The 17,366-nt window shown below is 39.8% G+C and overlaps 1 protein-coding gene across 42 annotated transcripts in view; it reads right to left on the bottom strand.

Moving 5' to 3' along the window:
- The window catches only part of LOC122791684 (mucin-2-like), a 732,148-nt gene that overhangs the window by 173,854 nt on the left and 540,928 nt on the right, over positions 1–17,366 (bottom strand). For all 42 annotated transcript variants that reach the window (XM_044059549.1, XM_044059571.1, XM_044059534.1 and 39 more), the window contains 2 exons: positions 14,912–15,040; positions 6,667–6,817 (listed from right to left, as the gene is read on the bottom strand). In XM_044059549.1, coding sequence (XP_043915484.1) covers positions 6,667–6,817; positions 14,912–15,040 — 280 coding nt within the window. The remainder of the gene's footprint in view (positions 1–6,666; positions 6,818–14,911; positions 15,041–17,366) is intronic.

The following is a 17,366-nucleotide window of genomic DNA, read 5'->3' as shown; positions in this document are numbered from 1 at the left end:
TCATTATAATGGAATTCATATTATATGCATAATTTTTACACACTTGATTTCCAAAGTTCTTTAAGATTCTAGACTTGGATCACAAATGAAACCTTACAAGTATTACTGATATATTGTAATATCACCACATTGCTTTGTTTACCTCCTAAATTTAGAGTTATTCACATTTCTACTTCACACAGGTAGCTCCTTATGACATCATGACATGAAACAGAGATGGTTGCCTTCACAGAGTGACATGTAACATGTAAAGGGACATACTATTGGAAAAAATAAAGCTAATATTGTTTCTTAGATGCACTGAGGTGAAATGTTAACCCTTCTATATATAGCTATACTGTCTGACAAAAGAAACTAATACCTACAATTCCAGCAGACTCACCATAATAAACCACAAAAGTTCTGGAAGAGTATTAATCAGTAATTACACCCAGGTCAATCCATCACACCAAACCCACAAGGCACAGACCAGGAGAATCCCAAGCAGACTGCTAATGCCTTTAATACCTTTTTCACTGAGGCCATTCAAATTCTTGCCAGTCAGTTATCTACTCAGAACTTAACTATATCCAACTCTAACTCTAACCCATCCCCTCCATTTCTCTTCCAACCAGTCCCAACAACATATATTCTTACCCTTATCCAAAAACTGAAACCGTGCACTCCTTCAGCAGACCAACTACCCGCTGAATATCTACAAAAGGCAGCCAAATCCATCGCCTATCCCATTTCCATTCTCATCAATAGAACCATCAGTGAAGGACACACCCCTAGAATCTGGAAAGTATCCCATATTATCCCCCTTCACAAGGGTGGGAACTCTACTGAACTCTCCAATTACCGTCCCATAGCCCTACTTTCTCCCTCAGCAAAGATCATGGAAAAATGCATCCACAGACAATTGCTAGACCACCTAATCCAAACTAACTTACTTTCAAGCTCTCAGCATGGTTTCAGACCTTCCCACAGCACTACTACTGCCCTCCTTTCCTTTACTGACTGTATTAACAAAAAACGTAACCTCAATATGCTTTCCTCTGCACTGTTTATAGATCTGTCTAAGGCATTCGATATGGTAAATCACCAGAGACTTATAAATATCCTCAAATCACTGTCACTAGATGCACTAGCTATAAAATGGTTCCAGTCCTACTTAGATAATAGACAACAGGCTGTACTTTGGCATAACATTCTATCTACCCATCTGCCCGTTAACACTGGTGTTCCTCAAGGGTCCATATTAGGACCTCTCCTGTTTTCTGTATTTATCAACGACCTTCACCTAGCAATCCCCCAAGCTACATGCATACAATATGCAGATGATTCCACACTTATATGCTCAGCCACATCTATATCTGAACTTCACTCCTTACCCAAAATGTGTTTAACACAGTTGAACAATGGTTTACACAGCGCTGTCTCCTTCTGAACCCCCAAAAAACTAAACTCCTCCTTTTTACTCCTACTTGTAAGTCCCCCCCAACAGTCTTCACAGTAATATCCAATAATGGTACTCTCATATCCCCAGATTCAACTACCAAACTACTAGGTATCACCATAAATAACAACCTTAACTTCGACACCCATATTAACAATACTCTAAAATCTGTTAATAGAAAACTAGGCTCTCTCTACAGGATCAAACCCTTCCTCTCTCCTGCAGCTAGAATAACTATTGCTCACACCCATCTAATCTCTACTCTCCTCTATGCCTCACCCATATATACTAATCTCTCTAAAAACAACCTTAATAAAATGGAAAACTCCTACAATAATATAGCCAGATTTGCTACAGGTAACCCTTTCAGAAACCACCACTGTTTTAATCTAAAGCAGCTAGGATGGCTTGAATTACAAAATCAGCTTAAATTCCACCAACTGACCATTGCCCATAAAACTCTTTACCAACCTACCAATACCCTTATACTATCTACCCTCATTACCCCCTACAACAATCTAAAGACCTTACGATCATCACATAAACTTCTTGTAAATATTTGTAAATCAAACAACAAAGCTGGGGACTGTCTCTTCTCTAATACTGTTGGAAAATCCTGGTACCTTCTTCCTAACAAACTTTCCTATCTTCTCTCTATATCACTGTTTAAAACCAAATTGAAATTTTTCCTCAGAACACACTGGTTGTGCCCCTGTACTAAACCTGACTGATCAACTAGCTCTTCTTACTTGGTTCAACCTACCCTCCTCTTCTCAATAATCAAGTTCCTTTTCTTAATAACAACTTACATTGTCCTTCTATACTATTACTTACATCTTCAGAATCTCATTAAGGAGACTACTTTTACTAATATATTGTATAATTCCAGCTCCTACTTGTTCTTTATGACTACTTGTATACTAATATATTGTATAATTCAGCTGCCATCTTTTTCTTTATGATGTATTGCAACTACATTTTGTATTGTACTAATTGTATCTGTATATTTTGCACTATGTTATGAACGAATGACCTCTTTGATTATTCTCTGTACTGTACCTGCAATGTGCATTGTATACATTAATTTTTGTATATGTGATTTTGTTTGTTTCCTCGGATCTTATCTCCCGGGGCCTCTACTGAAAATGGACATATATCCAGTTAGACTAGCCCAGTCAACAAATGTAAAATAAAATAAATAAATGAATTCTTTGTCAGTTGTTCCTTTTTTCATATCTTCATTTATATTTTCATAACTAAGTTATGTGATGCTGAGTAACGTAACGTGTTTAAGTGGGAGAAGAAGAAAATACAACTACTATCCACGTACAATTCATTACCATGGAGAGGCTGTTAGTTGTTTATTAGTGATTTGATACTGAGCAGCATTTTACAATGTTATACCTCCTTTGTTTAAACCATGCAACTTACAAAGCAGAGTAAACTGTTACTGGTCTTGTATAGCAATGTGTGCAGGTTGTGTGATATTGAATATTGTTTAGATAATTAATCATAAGATCATAGCAGGTTACTAGGCTAATGGTCCTGGGGCCCTTACAAGCCTAGCCAGTAGTTTATCCCCAAAAAAGAAACCTCAGTCAGCACCTGTTACCCCTGTCAATGAGGGACAAAGGTGGAGCCCCTAGGACAAATTTGTGGTTTCCCATCCACTCATCAAGGATGCGCTTGAAGAGGGTCAGCGAGGTACTCTTTTTGACATATATGGGAAGTCTATTCCAGAGATGGTGCAGCCTCTGGAAGACAAACCTGTTTCTGCAGCAGGTTTTGTTGATGTCACATATTAGATTTAGGCCTAGCGAGTCGGTAATGTGCGAGGAGTTAGAATTATAGATATGGAGCATCTCAAGTAGGGCAGGGTCCAATATTGCCTTGTAGGTGAGACAGATCACATCTGAGCGATCTGTATGATACCAAGTAAAGTTATAGTGATTTGAGCCTGTCCACATAGGACAGGTGTTGGAGGCCATGGATTCTCTTTGTGAGGTATTTCTGTGGCCTTTCCAGATGGTGCAGGTGTTTGGAGAGGTACATACGAAACGGGTGCGTTATACTCAATTATGGGTCTAATGAGGGAGGAGAACAAAGAGGTAATAACCTGCTTTTTTCTATGAACCACGTAAAAGGCTTTTCTGACCACTGCTGCCACATGATGGTTGAATGTGAGATTGTTGTCAACCTGAGTACCCAGGTCTCTCACCACAAGTTGTGTGCTTAGGGAGTTGTCGTTGATGTGGTAATCAGTAGGGGCTATATTTTTGCTGAATGGTATGATAATACATTTTTTGCATTTAACTTAAGGCCATGGCTTTGGCACCAGTTATTTGTAGCTGTGAGACCCTCTTGCAGTATGTTAAAGTCATTTGGGAAGTCAGTGACAGCACCCAACTTACAGTCATCCACAAACTTGTTTAGCCAGAGGCTCTTTGTCTTTGCCTGAACCTCTGAAAAGTAGATGCCAAACAGTAGGGGTCCCAGGATAGATCCCTTGGGAACACCACTATTGATAGGTCTGCTGTTGGAGGTGGTGGCACCTATTTTGACCTTGTGGGTCCTATCTGTGTGCCAGTTGGCCACCCATCTGACAAGATAGGGATTAACACCAAGTTGCTTTAGCTTTTTGATGATGCCTGAGTAGGGAATTGTGTCAAAGGCCTTGACCAGGTCAAGGTAAGCTGTGTGTACTGACTTTCCCTCATTCAGGGCCTTGGTGGCAGTCTCAAAGAAGTCAACTAGGTTCAAAAGGCAAGAACTGCCCCTAACAAATCCGAATTGGGTGGGGTCGAGTGTTTGGAGATTGCCTATGTCCTTGTTTATGAGATCCATAATAATATGCTCCATGGCTTTACAGATCAGACTTGTCAAGCTGATGGGGCAATAGTTTCCCAGGTCAGTAGTGGCACTACCTTTGTGCAAGGGGATGACAATGGTGGTTCTCCACTCTGCTAGAATGAAGCCTGTAATTAGGTTGTGGTTGAATAGGGTGCTCAATGGCGAAGCTAATTCTTGCTGGAGATGGTGCAGAATACAGCCTGGGATATTATCAGGTCCCATGGAAGCTGTGCTCATTGCCTTGGACATGGCCTTTAACACTTGAGCTATGGAGATGTGAAGTGTGGGAGAAGTATTGGGGATGTTGACTGGGCCTTTGGGGGGGCGATAAGGGGGTGAAGTTTGCACTGAACCTATCAGCCAGCAGGTTGGCTAAGTCAGCAGGATCAGTGTAAGTAGTACCATTAAGTACTAGTTCGAAACAAACTTGGCTTTGCCATGGAAGTTCCTAATGTAACTGAAGAAGGACTTGTGGTTTCCCTTTGTTTCAGAGGCTAGTTTCAACTCATAACTGGCTTTGGAGTTTTTCACTAGTGATCTAATTTGCTTGTTGAGGCAGAACAGGGAGATTTTCCAATTTGGGATTTGTTCCTTTTTACCCTTGGATGACAGTTTTTCCTTTTTTTGTAAAGCATGTTGATAGAGGATGTCCACCAGACCGGTCTGTGTTTCCTTCAGGAGCAGGTTTTATATCTGTTGGGTACGGCTGAGTCCATGCGGTTGTACAGTTGCTTGTGTGCTGCACTGGCGTACTGTTCAGCGTAATTGTCTGCATCCTCTGAGGGAGGCAGTGGTGTGAAGCTGCTGATACCCTCCCTTAGGAGGGTATAGTCAGCTTTTGAGAAGTTTTTTAGCCTGGTTATGACTGGGGAGGGGTTGGGTGGGATAGAAACTTCGAATGAGACAGACTGATGATCTGATCTCACCAAGGAAGAAAATACTATGGGAGTGGGGCAGTGGTCACCCCCATTTTGGTGAGAACCAAGTCCAGTATGTTATCTCCTCTTGTGGGGGAAGAGACCTGTTCTAGTGTGTTAGAGCTGATGAAGTCAAGGAATCATTGGTTGAGTGCATTAGTGCAAGAATAGTTCACCCAGTCTATGGTAGGGTAGTTGAAATCATCAAGGATCAAGGTGCTAGGGGGTATCTTGATAGAGTCAAGTAGGTCCAGGTAGGAGGAGTGGGTGTCCTGAGACATGGATGGGGGTCTATAACTGGCTATAACTTGGATGGGTGTCTTGCCAGCTGTCAGTTGCACCTGCAGTAATTCCAGTGCATTATGCTGGTAAACCAATTTGGAGGTGTGGCTGTCTTTAATGAAGGTAGAGACTCCACCACCCTTAGTCTTTCTAACCTCATTTTGGGGTCGGAAAGTGTGGAATGAGGCATAGCCTGGTAAGGCAGGGGTGCTTTCTGCAGCCCTGAACCAAGCTTCCATGACTGCACAGACATCGGCATCTTCCAGTGTGAAGACAGCCCCCAGTGAGTGCATTTTCAGATTAAGGCTCCTAGCATTGAACAACATGACCTTCAATTTGCTTTTTGACAGATCTTTCATGTTGGAAGATTTGTCTTTGGGACATAGCCTTAAAAAAGGCACAATGGGAGAGGTAAGAGCCTTGGCCAAGATCCGGAACCCCAGGGGGGTGGCAGGTGGAGGCCATCTCTGCCAAAGCATCGAGGCTTGTCAACCATGCCACCTCAGCCAGGCAGATACTGGATTCTCTTGGAAAGACACCAGAAACTAAGCCAATTGTTGAAGTCAATCATTTTTTGTTGGTATTGTGGCATCAATAATCAGCATTTTCTTATTTCTGCAAATATGTCTAAAAGGAAGCCTTCAGAAAGGGAGTCTTGTATAGCTCAACTAAAGTACTGCTAATACTGTCTGGCTTGTACTGTTAGCAAGATATGGAAAATTATGAAAACGTACATAAAATAAAATTCTAGAGAGTCTGAATTATAATAAATTATATATGGAAAGACTTTGAATGTATTGCCCATTAGTAAAACACAGCAGTTTCTACACTGTAATAATATTTAATATTAATAAGGTATCTTCTACTGATCAGCTTCTAACACTTTTTTAATCTGATTTTTTGGAAAAAGGCTCATAAATCAGGACAGAATTGGGATGCTCACTAGTATGTGTTCCATTTCAGGAAGTAATGTTTCAAGTAAATTAAGGAGTTATCATTGAGTCAGTATATAAAATCAGATAAATATTACAGGTATTTCTGCAAAGAAGGCTTAAAATACTTATGTGATGCTACCATATCAGAAGCAAAAATTGTAGCAGAAGCAGTGCTTCGCATCACCTTAAGAAATTGGAGGATTTCTCAGTATATCATCAGCTTTCTTCATAATTTAATAATTACCAGGATTTACAGTTGTCTTCTGAGGGCACCATATCCCCAGTATTGTAATGCCTTCCATCCATGTCGTAGCAGCCACATTGCTCCTGAGAGACACACTTCATTGTCTCTTCTTCAAAGAATGGTCTGTCAGCTGGGCAGTCTGGGTAACAGCCTAAAGTGCAAAGCATTCTTTTAATCATGTATTTCTGCAGCAGATTTTTTGTTCAGTAAATAAACAAGCAGCTTTTTAGTCAAAAATATGAATGATATGGTATGTGTCTTTGAGAAAACTGCAGACAGCAGAACAAAGACCAATATATTCCTTTAATGAAAATTGAAATGCAAAGGTAATATAGAAGAAAGGAAGAAAACGAGAGACGAAAGGAGGATACAAGCAAAATACACACACACACACACACACACACACACACACATATAAATATATATATATATATATATATATATATATATATATATATATATATATATATATACACACACACAGACACACACACACACACACACATATATATATATATATATATATATATATATATATATATATATATATATACATACACACACACACACACATATATATATATATATATATATATATATATATATATATATATATATATATATATATATATATATATATACACACACACACATATATATATATATATATATATATATATATATATATATATATATATATATATATATGGGTCTACCTGAAAACACCGAACACTGACAACGCCGACAACGAGATAACCGACACCGGAAGATCGACAACGGAGATGACCGACTAGAAAATCCCGACGTTGAGAGCACCATGTTAAGGTAAGTGTGTGATAGTGACGGACGTTAGGGTCAGGGTACGGGTAAGGTAAGTGTGCGATAGTGACAGACTTTAGGGTTAGAGGAGGGTTAATTGAGTTAGGGTTAGGGCGCGGGTTAGATCAGTGTGCGATAGTGACGGACCTTAGGGTTAGGGTTTGGGTTAAGGCTAGTGCATAGATAGTTGTGTATGTAAGGTTTAGTGTAGGTACAGGTGATAAAGGATAATGAGGGAAACATACTCACAAGTGAGGAGAGTGTGTTGAGCAGATGGAAAGAATACTTTGAGGGGCTGATGAATGAAGAGAATGAGAGAGAGAGAACGTTGGATGATGTGCGGATAATGAATCATGAAGTGCAGTGAATTATCAAGGAGGAAGTAAGGATAGCTATAAAGAGGATGAAGAATGGCAAGGCTGTTGGTCCAGATGACATACCTGTGGAAGCATGGAGGTGTTTAGGTGAAATGGCCGTGGAGTTTTTAACTCGATTGTTCAGTGAAACCTTGGAAAGTGAGAGGATGACTGAGGAATGGAGAAAAAGTGTTTTGGTACTAATTTTTAAGAATAAGGGTGATGTGCAGAGCTGTAGTAACTACAGAGGGATTAAACTGATCAGTCACAGCATGAAGTTATGGGAAAGAGTAGTGGAAGCTAGGTTAAGAACGGAGGTGATGATTAGTGATCAACAGTATGGTTTCATGCCAGGAAAGAGCACTAGAAATGCGATGTTTGCTCTGAGAGTGTTGATGGAGAAATACAGAGAAGGTCAGAAGGAGATGCATTGTGTCTTTGTGGACTTAGAGAAAGCATATGACACGGTGCCTAGAGAGGAGTTGTGGTATTGTATGAGGAAGTCGGGAGTATCAGAGAAGTATGTAAGAGTGGTACAGGATATGTACAAGGATAGTGTGACAGTGGTGAGGTCTGCGGTGGGACTGATGGATGCATTTAGGGATTACATCAAGGATCAGCTCTGAGCCCTTTATTATTTGCAATCGTGATGGATAGGTTGACAGACGAGATCAGACAGGAGTCCCGTGGACTATGATGTTTGTAGATGACATTGTGATCTGTAGTGAGAGTAGGGAACAGGTGGTGGAGACCCTGGAGAGGTGGATATATGCTCTAGGGAGAAGAGGAATGAAGGTCAGAAGGACTAAGACAGAAAATATGTGTGTGAATGAGAGGGAGGATAGAGTAATGGTGAGGATGCAGGGAGTAGAGGTGGCGAAGGTGGATGAGTTTAAATACTTGGGACCAACAGTTCAGAGTAATGGTGAGTGTGGAAGAGAGGTGAAGAAGAGAGTACAGGCAGGATGGAGTGGGTGGAGAAGAGTGTCAGGACTGATTTGTGACAGACGAGTACTAGTAAGAGTGAAAGGGAAGGTCTACAAGAAGGTAGAGAGACCAGCTATTTTATATGGGTTGGAGACAGTGGCATTGACAAAAAGGCAGGAGTCAAAGCTGGATGTGGCAGAGTTAAAGATGTTAAGATTTGCACTGGGTGTGACAAGGGTAGACAGGATTAGGAATAAGTATAATAGAGGGTCAGCCCAAGTTGGAAGGTTTGGAGACAAAGCCAGAGAGGCAAGATTATGTTGGTTTGGACATGTGCTGAGGAGGGATGCAGAGTATATTGGGAAAAAGATGCTAAGGATGAAGCTTCCAGGTAACAGGGAAAGAGGAAGGCCTGAGATAAGGCTTATGGATGTGGTGAGAGAGGACATGCAGGTGGTTGGTGTGACGGAGGAAGATGCAGAGGACAGGAAGAAATGGAAACATATGATCCGCTGTAGCTATAGATACACACACACACACACACACACACACACACACACACACACACACACACACACACACACACACACACACACACACACACACACACACACACACACACACACACACATGCATGCACACACACACGTATACACACACACACGTATACACACACACACACACACACACACACACACACACACACACACACACACACACACACACACACACACACACATATATGTGCGACAGTGTGACAGCACCACAACGGATCATCTGTTTCCATGTCGCCCTGCTAGACAGGGGTCCAGAGAAGTATATAGTGTGGGAAGAAATAGCCAGGGAATTGTTATGGCTAGGTTTGTATAGGCCCTAAGGCCGATAGCCTAGTACTAACCTATGAACCTATGTACCTATATATATATATATGCAACCACACACACACATAGGATCATAGGAGGTTGCTAGGCTATTGGCCCTGAGGCCCTTACAAGTATACCCAAGAATTTAGCCCATGTTCCGACAAGTCAGCACTCAATGTCCCTGTCCAGCAGGGACATGTGGAATCCCAGGGGTGTATTTTCTTTTCCCCATCCAGTTATCCAGGTTGCGCTTAAAAAGGGATAATGATCTACTCTACTTGATGTGGAGAGCGAGTCTATTCCACACAAGGGAGAGTCTGTGGGACACAAATCTGTCCCGCCAACCATTCCCATTGATGTTACAGACCTGGTTGATGTCGTATGTGCGGGTTACTCATGTCGAGCTCGACTTGCAGATATGCAGCAGTCCCATCAAAGCTGGGTCCAGGATTGCTCTGCAGGCAAGACAGAGGTTACCTCTGAGGAGTCTGTATGAGACTGAGTAGAGGAACTGGGCCTTTAGCCTATCTGTGTAGGGTAGATGTTTGAGGTCCTGGATTCCCCTGGTGAGGAACCTCTGTGGTCTCTCCAGCTGCTGCATGTGCTTTGTGAGGTACATGCCGAAAGGGGTGTTGTACTCAATGCTACTGGGTCTTATAAGGGAAGAATACAGGGATGTTACTGATGTGTGTGTGTGTGTGTGTGTGTGTGTGTGTGTGTGTGTGTGTGTGTGTGTGTAGATATATATATATATATATATATATATATATATATATATATATATATGTACATATAAACACACACACACACACACACACACACACACACACACACACACACATGCACTCACATACATACAGAAATAGTGGGAAGAGAAAGCATATGTTGTGGAGGGGAAGTGATCTAAAGGCCATTAATGATAATAAGAGGAGTGCAAAATTAAAAACATTTTACAGGTTCATACGCTAGTACTAGGCTAACTGCCTCTGTGGGCCATTTTGAGCCTAGACAATTACCCCATGTGAGAACTGAACCCTGCACCTTGTGTCTGTAAGGAGAACACCTTAACCATTATGCCAACTCAGGCGATTCTTTTCTTAATATACTTTCCTTTTTTAACCACTTGGCCGATAATGGGCATCCTGACACAATGTAAGAACTGTCTCATGTTCACTGACAGCCAGTTAATTCTGAGAGAAATGGAAACAGTATGTGACGGATGTAATTACACAGGGTCACTGGAGGCAAGACACTAATACAGAAGTATTTAGAAAATAACAGTCAGGTTGACATTTATGTAAGTGTTACATCCACCTCACATAGTACTGACCAACACATTGGCCAACATATGCTGAGGCACTTAAAATCACTCAACTTATAACCAAGGGCACAGCATGTAAGTCCAAGAAAGTCATCTTTCTACTGTATTTGACACTCATCAGGCAGTGCAACTCCGCTTCAATATTGTCCTGACCAGGCACATGTAACAACTGGAACATCCACAGAGGGTCCTCAAAAAGAATACAGAGCATAACCATCATGTTCTGTGCATCTCACCTCAAAGCCCTGTTGCTATACTCTGCTTCTTACAGATTGTAGAGAGGTGACCTATGCCCAGCATACAAGGCATCCTTGGATCGCACTGTGATGACCCTTTTGCATATCTTCAAAATGAATACCATCAGAATTACTTGATTTAGGGATTTAAACTTTGCTTGCGACTTAAATAGAACATGTTGCAGGGACAGCTATGTGGTTCAGAGAATTCTCCTTCTCTAGAATACATCCATGTGAAGCAGAACTCTTTCCTAAACCTGTTCAAGAGAAACCTGGATCAGTGGATGAGAAATTGGAAATATACCCTTGATCTAGCACCTATGTCTATCACAAGTTAAAGTAACAGGGAGCAAAAATGAAAATCCAAGGAAGACGGGTTCAAGTAGTCCAGAATATCTGCACAGGAGCAAATGCACGGGTTAAAGTAACAGGGAGCAAAAATGAAAATCCAAGAAGACGGGTTCAAGTAGTCCAGAATATCTGCACAGGAGCAAATGCATGGGTTAAAGTAACAGGGAGGTTGTCAAGGAGATTTGAGTTAAACAGAGGAACACAACAGGGGTGCCCACTATCCTCAGCCCAAGCAATAATTATTGCAATTGTGAGGGTATGACTGGTATGGGACCACACAAAAAATCACATTCTTTGCTCATGATATAATTCTTTACGTAGTGGATCCAAAGATAGTTAGGAAATACGACAAGATTGTGAGGTATAAAATAAATGCATATAAGATGCAACCTATAATCCATAATTATACACTCACCTTTAATTTAATACTAGAATATTGGTCGAAATGCCAGAAATGACGTACCTACAGATATGGTTGGAATCAGACATTGAAAGGGCAGGAAAAAGAATTTGGAAGAAGATTCTAAAGAAGATGTTGACTAAGTTGAAACTTTGCAAACTGATGTATATTGCTTCAGGCATCAAGATAAAAGCAGTAAAATGTTCTTTGTTCCCTTGGTTCTCAGTGTAGGACAGGCTTACTTCACAGACCCCGAGAGAAAAATATGGAAAAGATTCAATAGAGAAATGAAGGAATTCATAAGGGAAGAGAAGATAGGTAGAATAGAGAGGGAGTCACTACTACTCCCAATAGAGTGTGTGTGTGTGTGTGTGTGTGTGTGTGTGTGTGTGTGTGTGTGTGTGTGTGTGTGTGTGTGTGTGTGTGTGTGTGTGTAGGGGGGGGGGCTAGGACTGATAAATTTGGAATCTATTCTGTGGCCTCACAGATTAGCTTGGCATATATTTTACAAAACTCCAAGTATTATCCAAAATGAAGAGATTGTAATGATTCAGGGAGAGTGATAGAATAATGGGAGGTGATAGGAGTATGGAACCAAAACTTGCAAACAGATAGAGGCAAACAGGTTAAATATATATATATATATATATATATATATATATATATATATATATATGAGGCAGAGGATCTGTTTCTGAAAGGACAAGGTGATAAAACAGGGAGGTGAGGGCGAACAAGGAGAGTTAAAGAAGACAGCAAAAGTAAAAAGGAGTCTAGATTGTAGGAACAATTAAGAAACGGAGGAAAACTTTAACATGAGAAGAAGGGATGCATAGTTTTACAGGACCTTAGAACAGTATTAAGTCAGAGAAGGAGATGAAGAAGAGTTAATTGAAATGTTGGTAAATGCATCGAATCAAAAGGTACTGGGGAACGGGCCAAGGATTCTACTGGACAGGCTGAGAGCTCAGGCTGATAAACTGAGGCGGCAATGGAGAAAACAGATAGGTACTGACTTAACAGAAAAACAATGGGAGGAAGTTTATGTTGCACCAAGAATAGCTACAAAAGCAACAAAGTTCTGTGTATTCACCAGAAAGTGCCTTCATAAGTGTTCTTTACATCATCCTGTCTGAACAAAATACGCACTTCCTTAAAGCAACATGTTGGAGGTGTACAGAGGGAGAGCTGGGTAGATCACTACACATGTTCTAGGAGTGTAAAGGCCTAGAAGATTTTAAGGGAGCTTATCCTAGTTAATCTAAAAACAAGGAAGTGCAGATGAGAAAATAACATCAGAGATCTTTTTTTTTTTTTTTTGCTGCATTGGGACCCGAGCAAAGGTTTAAGGGACACTAAAAACATCTGGTCTTATTACTAATGATAGTGGCTATTAAGGCCATTACAAAGAAATGGAAGAAATGGGAAAGCCAAATCTGCTAGACGTTATAGCAATGATGAAGGAAATCAGAAGAAAATGAAAAAAGGAGAATCCTTTTTTGTAAAATGGGAAATCTGCAATACAATTTTGGAAAGAGAACTGGTGATAAATGAGACATAGATGAAGGAGTACCATATAGTTGTTACCGATCCACAAGGAAGGAGTGAGAGGAAGGACAGAAGACAGATCAGACCTCACATGGGAAAAGGTGGTACTACTGTAACACTGGAGAATTACATGAAGACAATCAAGTGGATAAAGATGGTGCATATTTTATTTGGTTGTTGTAGAAGGTTCTAGAGGATATGATCGGCAAGTGTTGATATTGTGTGAATTTAGTACCAGTATTAATTCACGAAGCTGTGAGGGTATTGCAGCTTCATAACTGAATGAATTTACTGGATTTTTGGCCATGGCTGTGTACTGACTTAACTGAAGCTGCTTAGCTGCTTGTTGTAGTTACAGAGCAGAAGACATTTTTTTTTTGGTATTCAACTTTGAGTTGAGGAACTAGTTCAGGAAATTGCACACGGCAGCAGGTGACCCACTTACAGTTCTTTAAGAACCTACGTGACCTAATACTGATTTTATAACCTTTAAAATGTCAAGCATGACTTGTTTATGTGGACCTATAATCTTGTATCATTCTTTGCCTGCTGTTAACAGAAGATAGAGATAATAGCAGGCTTATTAGGAGAAACAGCTATTACCTGTTAGATATGTCTTTATTTCTCTTTCAATATAATCATAAAATCTTAGTTTTAGTTAATTATATGCATAGCAGTTACTTGAAATAAAAACTGTAGTTCCAAATGAACATATGATGAAAAGACAAACAGCATGAATGTTACTTGGACTCCATTGCCTATAATTTATATGTGTTTCTTTCTTAAAAAAATATTAATAATCCAGTTCTATCATTACCGGCAAAAGCCTAATAATTTATAATTGATTTCTATCAACAGAAATGCCTGTTGTTCACTTATTTTTATTTGCTCCTTTAATTCTGCGCAGAATGCACAATAAAGTAACATTTGATTAGCTACTTTTCTATTCTTTGGTCCATCTTCCCTTGAAGTGAAAAAATTGGAATGACATAGCCCAGTGCCAACAGCTGAAAAGTCATTGGCCTCTGTAATCTAATTGGCAATGACCATGTTGGTTTATAGGTGAACACTAGGTTAACTGCCCTGATGGGCCATTTTAAGTCTAGCCATTAACCTAAGTTCAGAATCAAACCTTGTACCTTGTGTCTATGAGATGAAACCCTTAACCATTATAAAAAAACCTGACCCATGTTGGGGCATTCAAAAGTTTGAGAAAAGTACAGTAGAAGTAAAACATAGTATTATAACTGGACATGTAACCACAAACAGTTCAACGTAGAGAGCTCATGTTTTCTCTTTTGAAAACTGTAGATGACTAGAGCAGATATGCAAGGAAAGTGAATAGATTTAAAAATATATGTTAAAATAGAAAAGCATTTATGCTTATTTGGCAGTTTTTCATAACCACCCTCTGTTTAAAGTACCTTCTCTTCCTGGCAGCTGGTGTGAGTAGTTGCCACTTGGATTTCGACAGGTTTTCAAACCAGGAGCTCCACATGGTTTGAAATGCCATTCACAACCTTCAGGTGGGTTGTAGTATTCACAGAATTGTGCTAGAAAAAACAGAAAATATGGAAATATTATTCTACGTGTTCACCAAAACAAGGTAACAACTACTGTTATGAAACAGAGAATTTAGCTTATGGAAGATGTTTGAGTTACGGCTGAAGCTGACTTGTTTTCAGTTAGGTCTCCAGTGTTGAAGCATTTACTTGTATTCTTACAGGCTTTGTTGTAATGTAGGCTATATGCACAGTTCAGATGAGTAATGAACCCCACTATCAGCATAATGGTGGAGAGTGGAAACTACAATACATGCTTCAAACTGCAGTGATGTGTGAGGACATACAAGCCAGTGCTCTACTGAAGTGTGATGGGACTACGCAGAAAATAAGCATGGCTGTGCTGGCTGCTGGGTAAACACGAAGGTGGAGTCAGGTGTATTCTGTACTCTCAGATGACTACCTCTTTTTCCTGCACACATGTGCTAGAAGATGTTTATATCTGACTAATTAGATGCCTGTAAGATGGATTTGTGCATAACATATTCAGAGATAGGCTTACTCCTTGTAACAAATATTTATGGTTTCAGGTGCAACACCTGGACAGGTATGTAAATGGTTAGTTATGAATGCAATAATATGAGTATGAGAGACACAATGAAAGTTTCCCGCTGTCTACATGCCTTTGAAAGTGTTCTTATGTAAATATTTGTTGATAGAGGTGTTACTCAAAATAATACAGGAAGTCAGGAGAGAATTCACCAGGTATTATTACATATCTTTTTAACAATGCAAACTTTATATGTCTAACAAGTAATTTCATTTATTTGCATTACTTTATTTTTTAATTGGGTAAGCTCACTGGACCCAGGTTTGATTTTATTGGGAGACCTGGGAACACTGTCTGGATAAGAGTTTCACAATAGGCAAATGGAAGCTACAGCAATCAAACCCTGCATTACATGAACCAGCTCAGTAATAGCTTATAAACTTAATCTTTGGTATCGCTTGTAAAGTTAATAAGGTAATGACATCAACCGACAACAACTATTTATACATCCTACAACAATATCATTAGCATAACTGTGGCAATATACTTGTCTATCTTTTTTCCTTATCATTCAATAGCAATCAGCTTTGCTGCACAGTTTTGATGCCTATTCCTATTCCCAATGATCAAATACTTCCCTCGTTAGTCCATCCTTCCAAATCAGCATCTCATTCCATCATTAATTGGATATTATAGTCTCTTAATTGTAAAAAAAATCACTGGGAACTGCTGCTGTACGAACACAATAAATATTTATTAAAACACTGAGAGTAAAAACAAAGTGAGCGCTTTTGGGCTAAACCCTTCGTCAGACAAAAGTGCTCTTACAAACATCACATTTTTAAAAAATACTTACACCAATCAGTACTCAGAAAAAACCCGCCCTTTTCTGTGGGTTGTCTTAATTCAAACAATTCAATTAGTAATTAAAGGCACATATTACTGCTGATGTATATTCAATAAAAAGCACGCCTATTTTTGAGAGTGGGTTTCAGGGGTACCATATCATTCAGCCCTGGTTTAACATGGGCTGTTAGATCTAAAATCCATTTTGATTCTATAGCCTCTGTTTTCAACCTGATATCACCACCTCTCTTATTGAGAAATACATTAGCAATCACCCTGAATTTAAAATTATGTGTTGGGTGATCCTTAACATGATTATATAGTGCATTGTGCTCATCACAATTCCTAATGGAGCCTAAATGTTGCAGGATCCTGGTCTTTAACATATTGTTGGTCTTGCCAACATAATATCCTTGACATGATGTACATCCTGCCATATATACCACATTGGTGGTCCTACAGGTAGCTTTCCCCCTAAATGTAAAACTCTTCCCTGTTGACGGATATATAAAAACTGTCTCCCTATTTATATATTCACAGGCCTTACAACTACCACATGGCACAGTGCCCTGGGACCTAGGTAAGTATGTGACATCATTATTGCCCCTATCTCGACAAAGTATATCCTTCAGATTCTTGTTCCTCTTATAACTGAACTGCGGAACTTCCCCTACTATGTCATTCAGGTTCCTATCACTTGTAATGATATTCCAATTCCTCTTAATGATGTCACATACCCCTTGAATGTTACTCCCATAGGTCAAAGTCACTCTAGGTTTCATGTCCTTGTTCCTATCATTATTATTATAGCCATTTTGACTGCTGTCAATACTTTCTGACCTTGTGTCTATACTAAGCCATGGCTTATATTTCCCTTTCCTATTCTCTCTGCCTCTTATAGCTGCTGCTTCCACTAAATCATGTCTATATCCCCTATCCTGAAAACACTCCTTCAAATTCACTACCTCCTTCTCAAACTGG

The sequence above is a fragment of the Protopterus annectens genome, chromosome 17.part0 (assembly GCF_019279795.1).
Source record: "Protopterus annectens isolate FY-2018-M chromosome 17.part0, PAN1.0, whole genome shotgun sequence".
In the NCBI taxonomy this organism is placed as follows: domain Eukaryota; kingdom Metazoa; phylum Chordata; order Ceratodontiformes; family Protopteridae; genus Protopterus; species Protopterus annectens.
The sequence above is the reverse complement of the archived record's forward strand: the minus strand, read 5'-3'. Positions and strand labels throughout refer to the sequence as shown.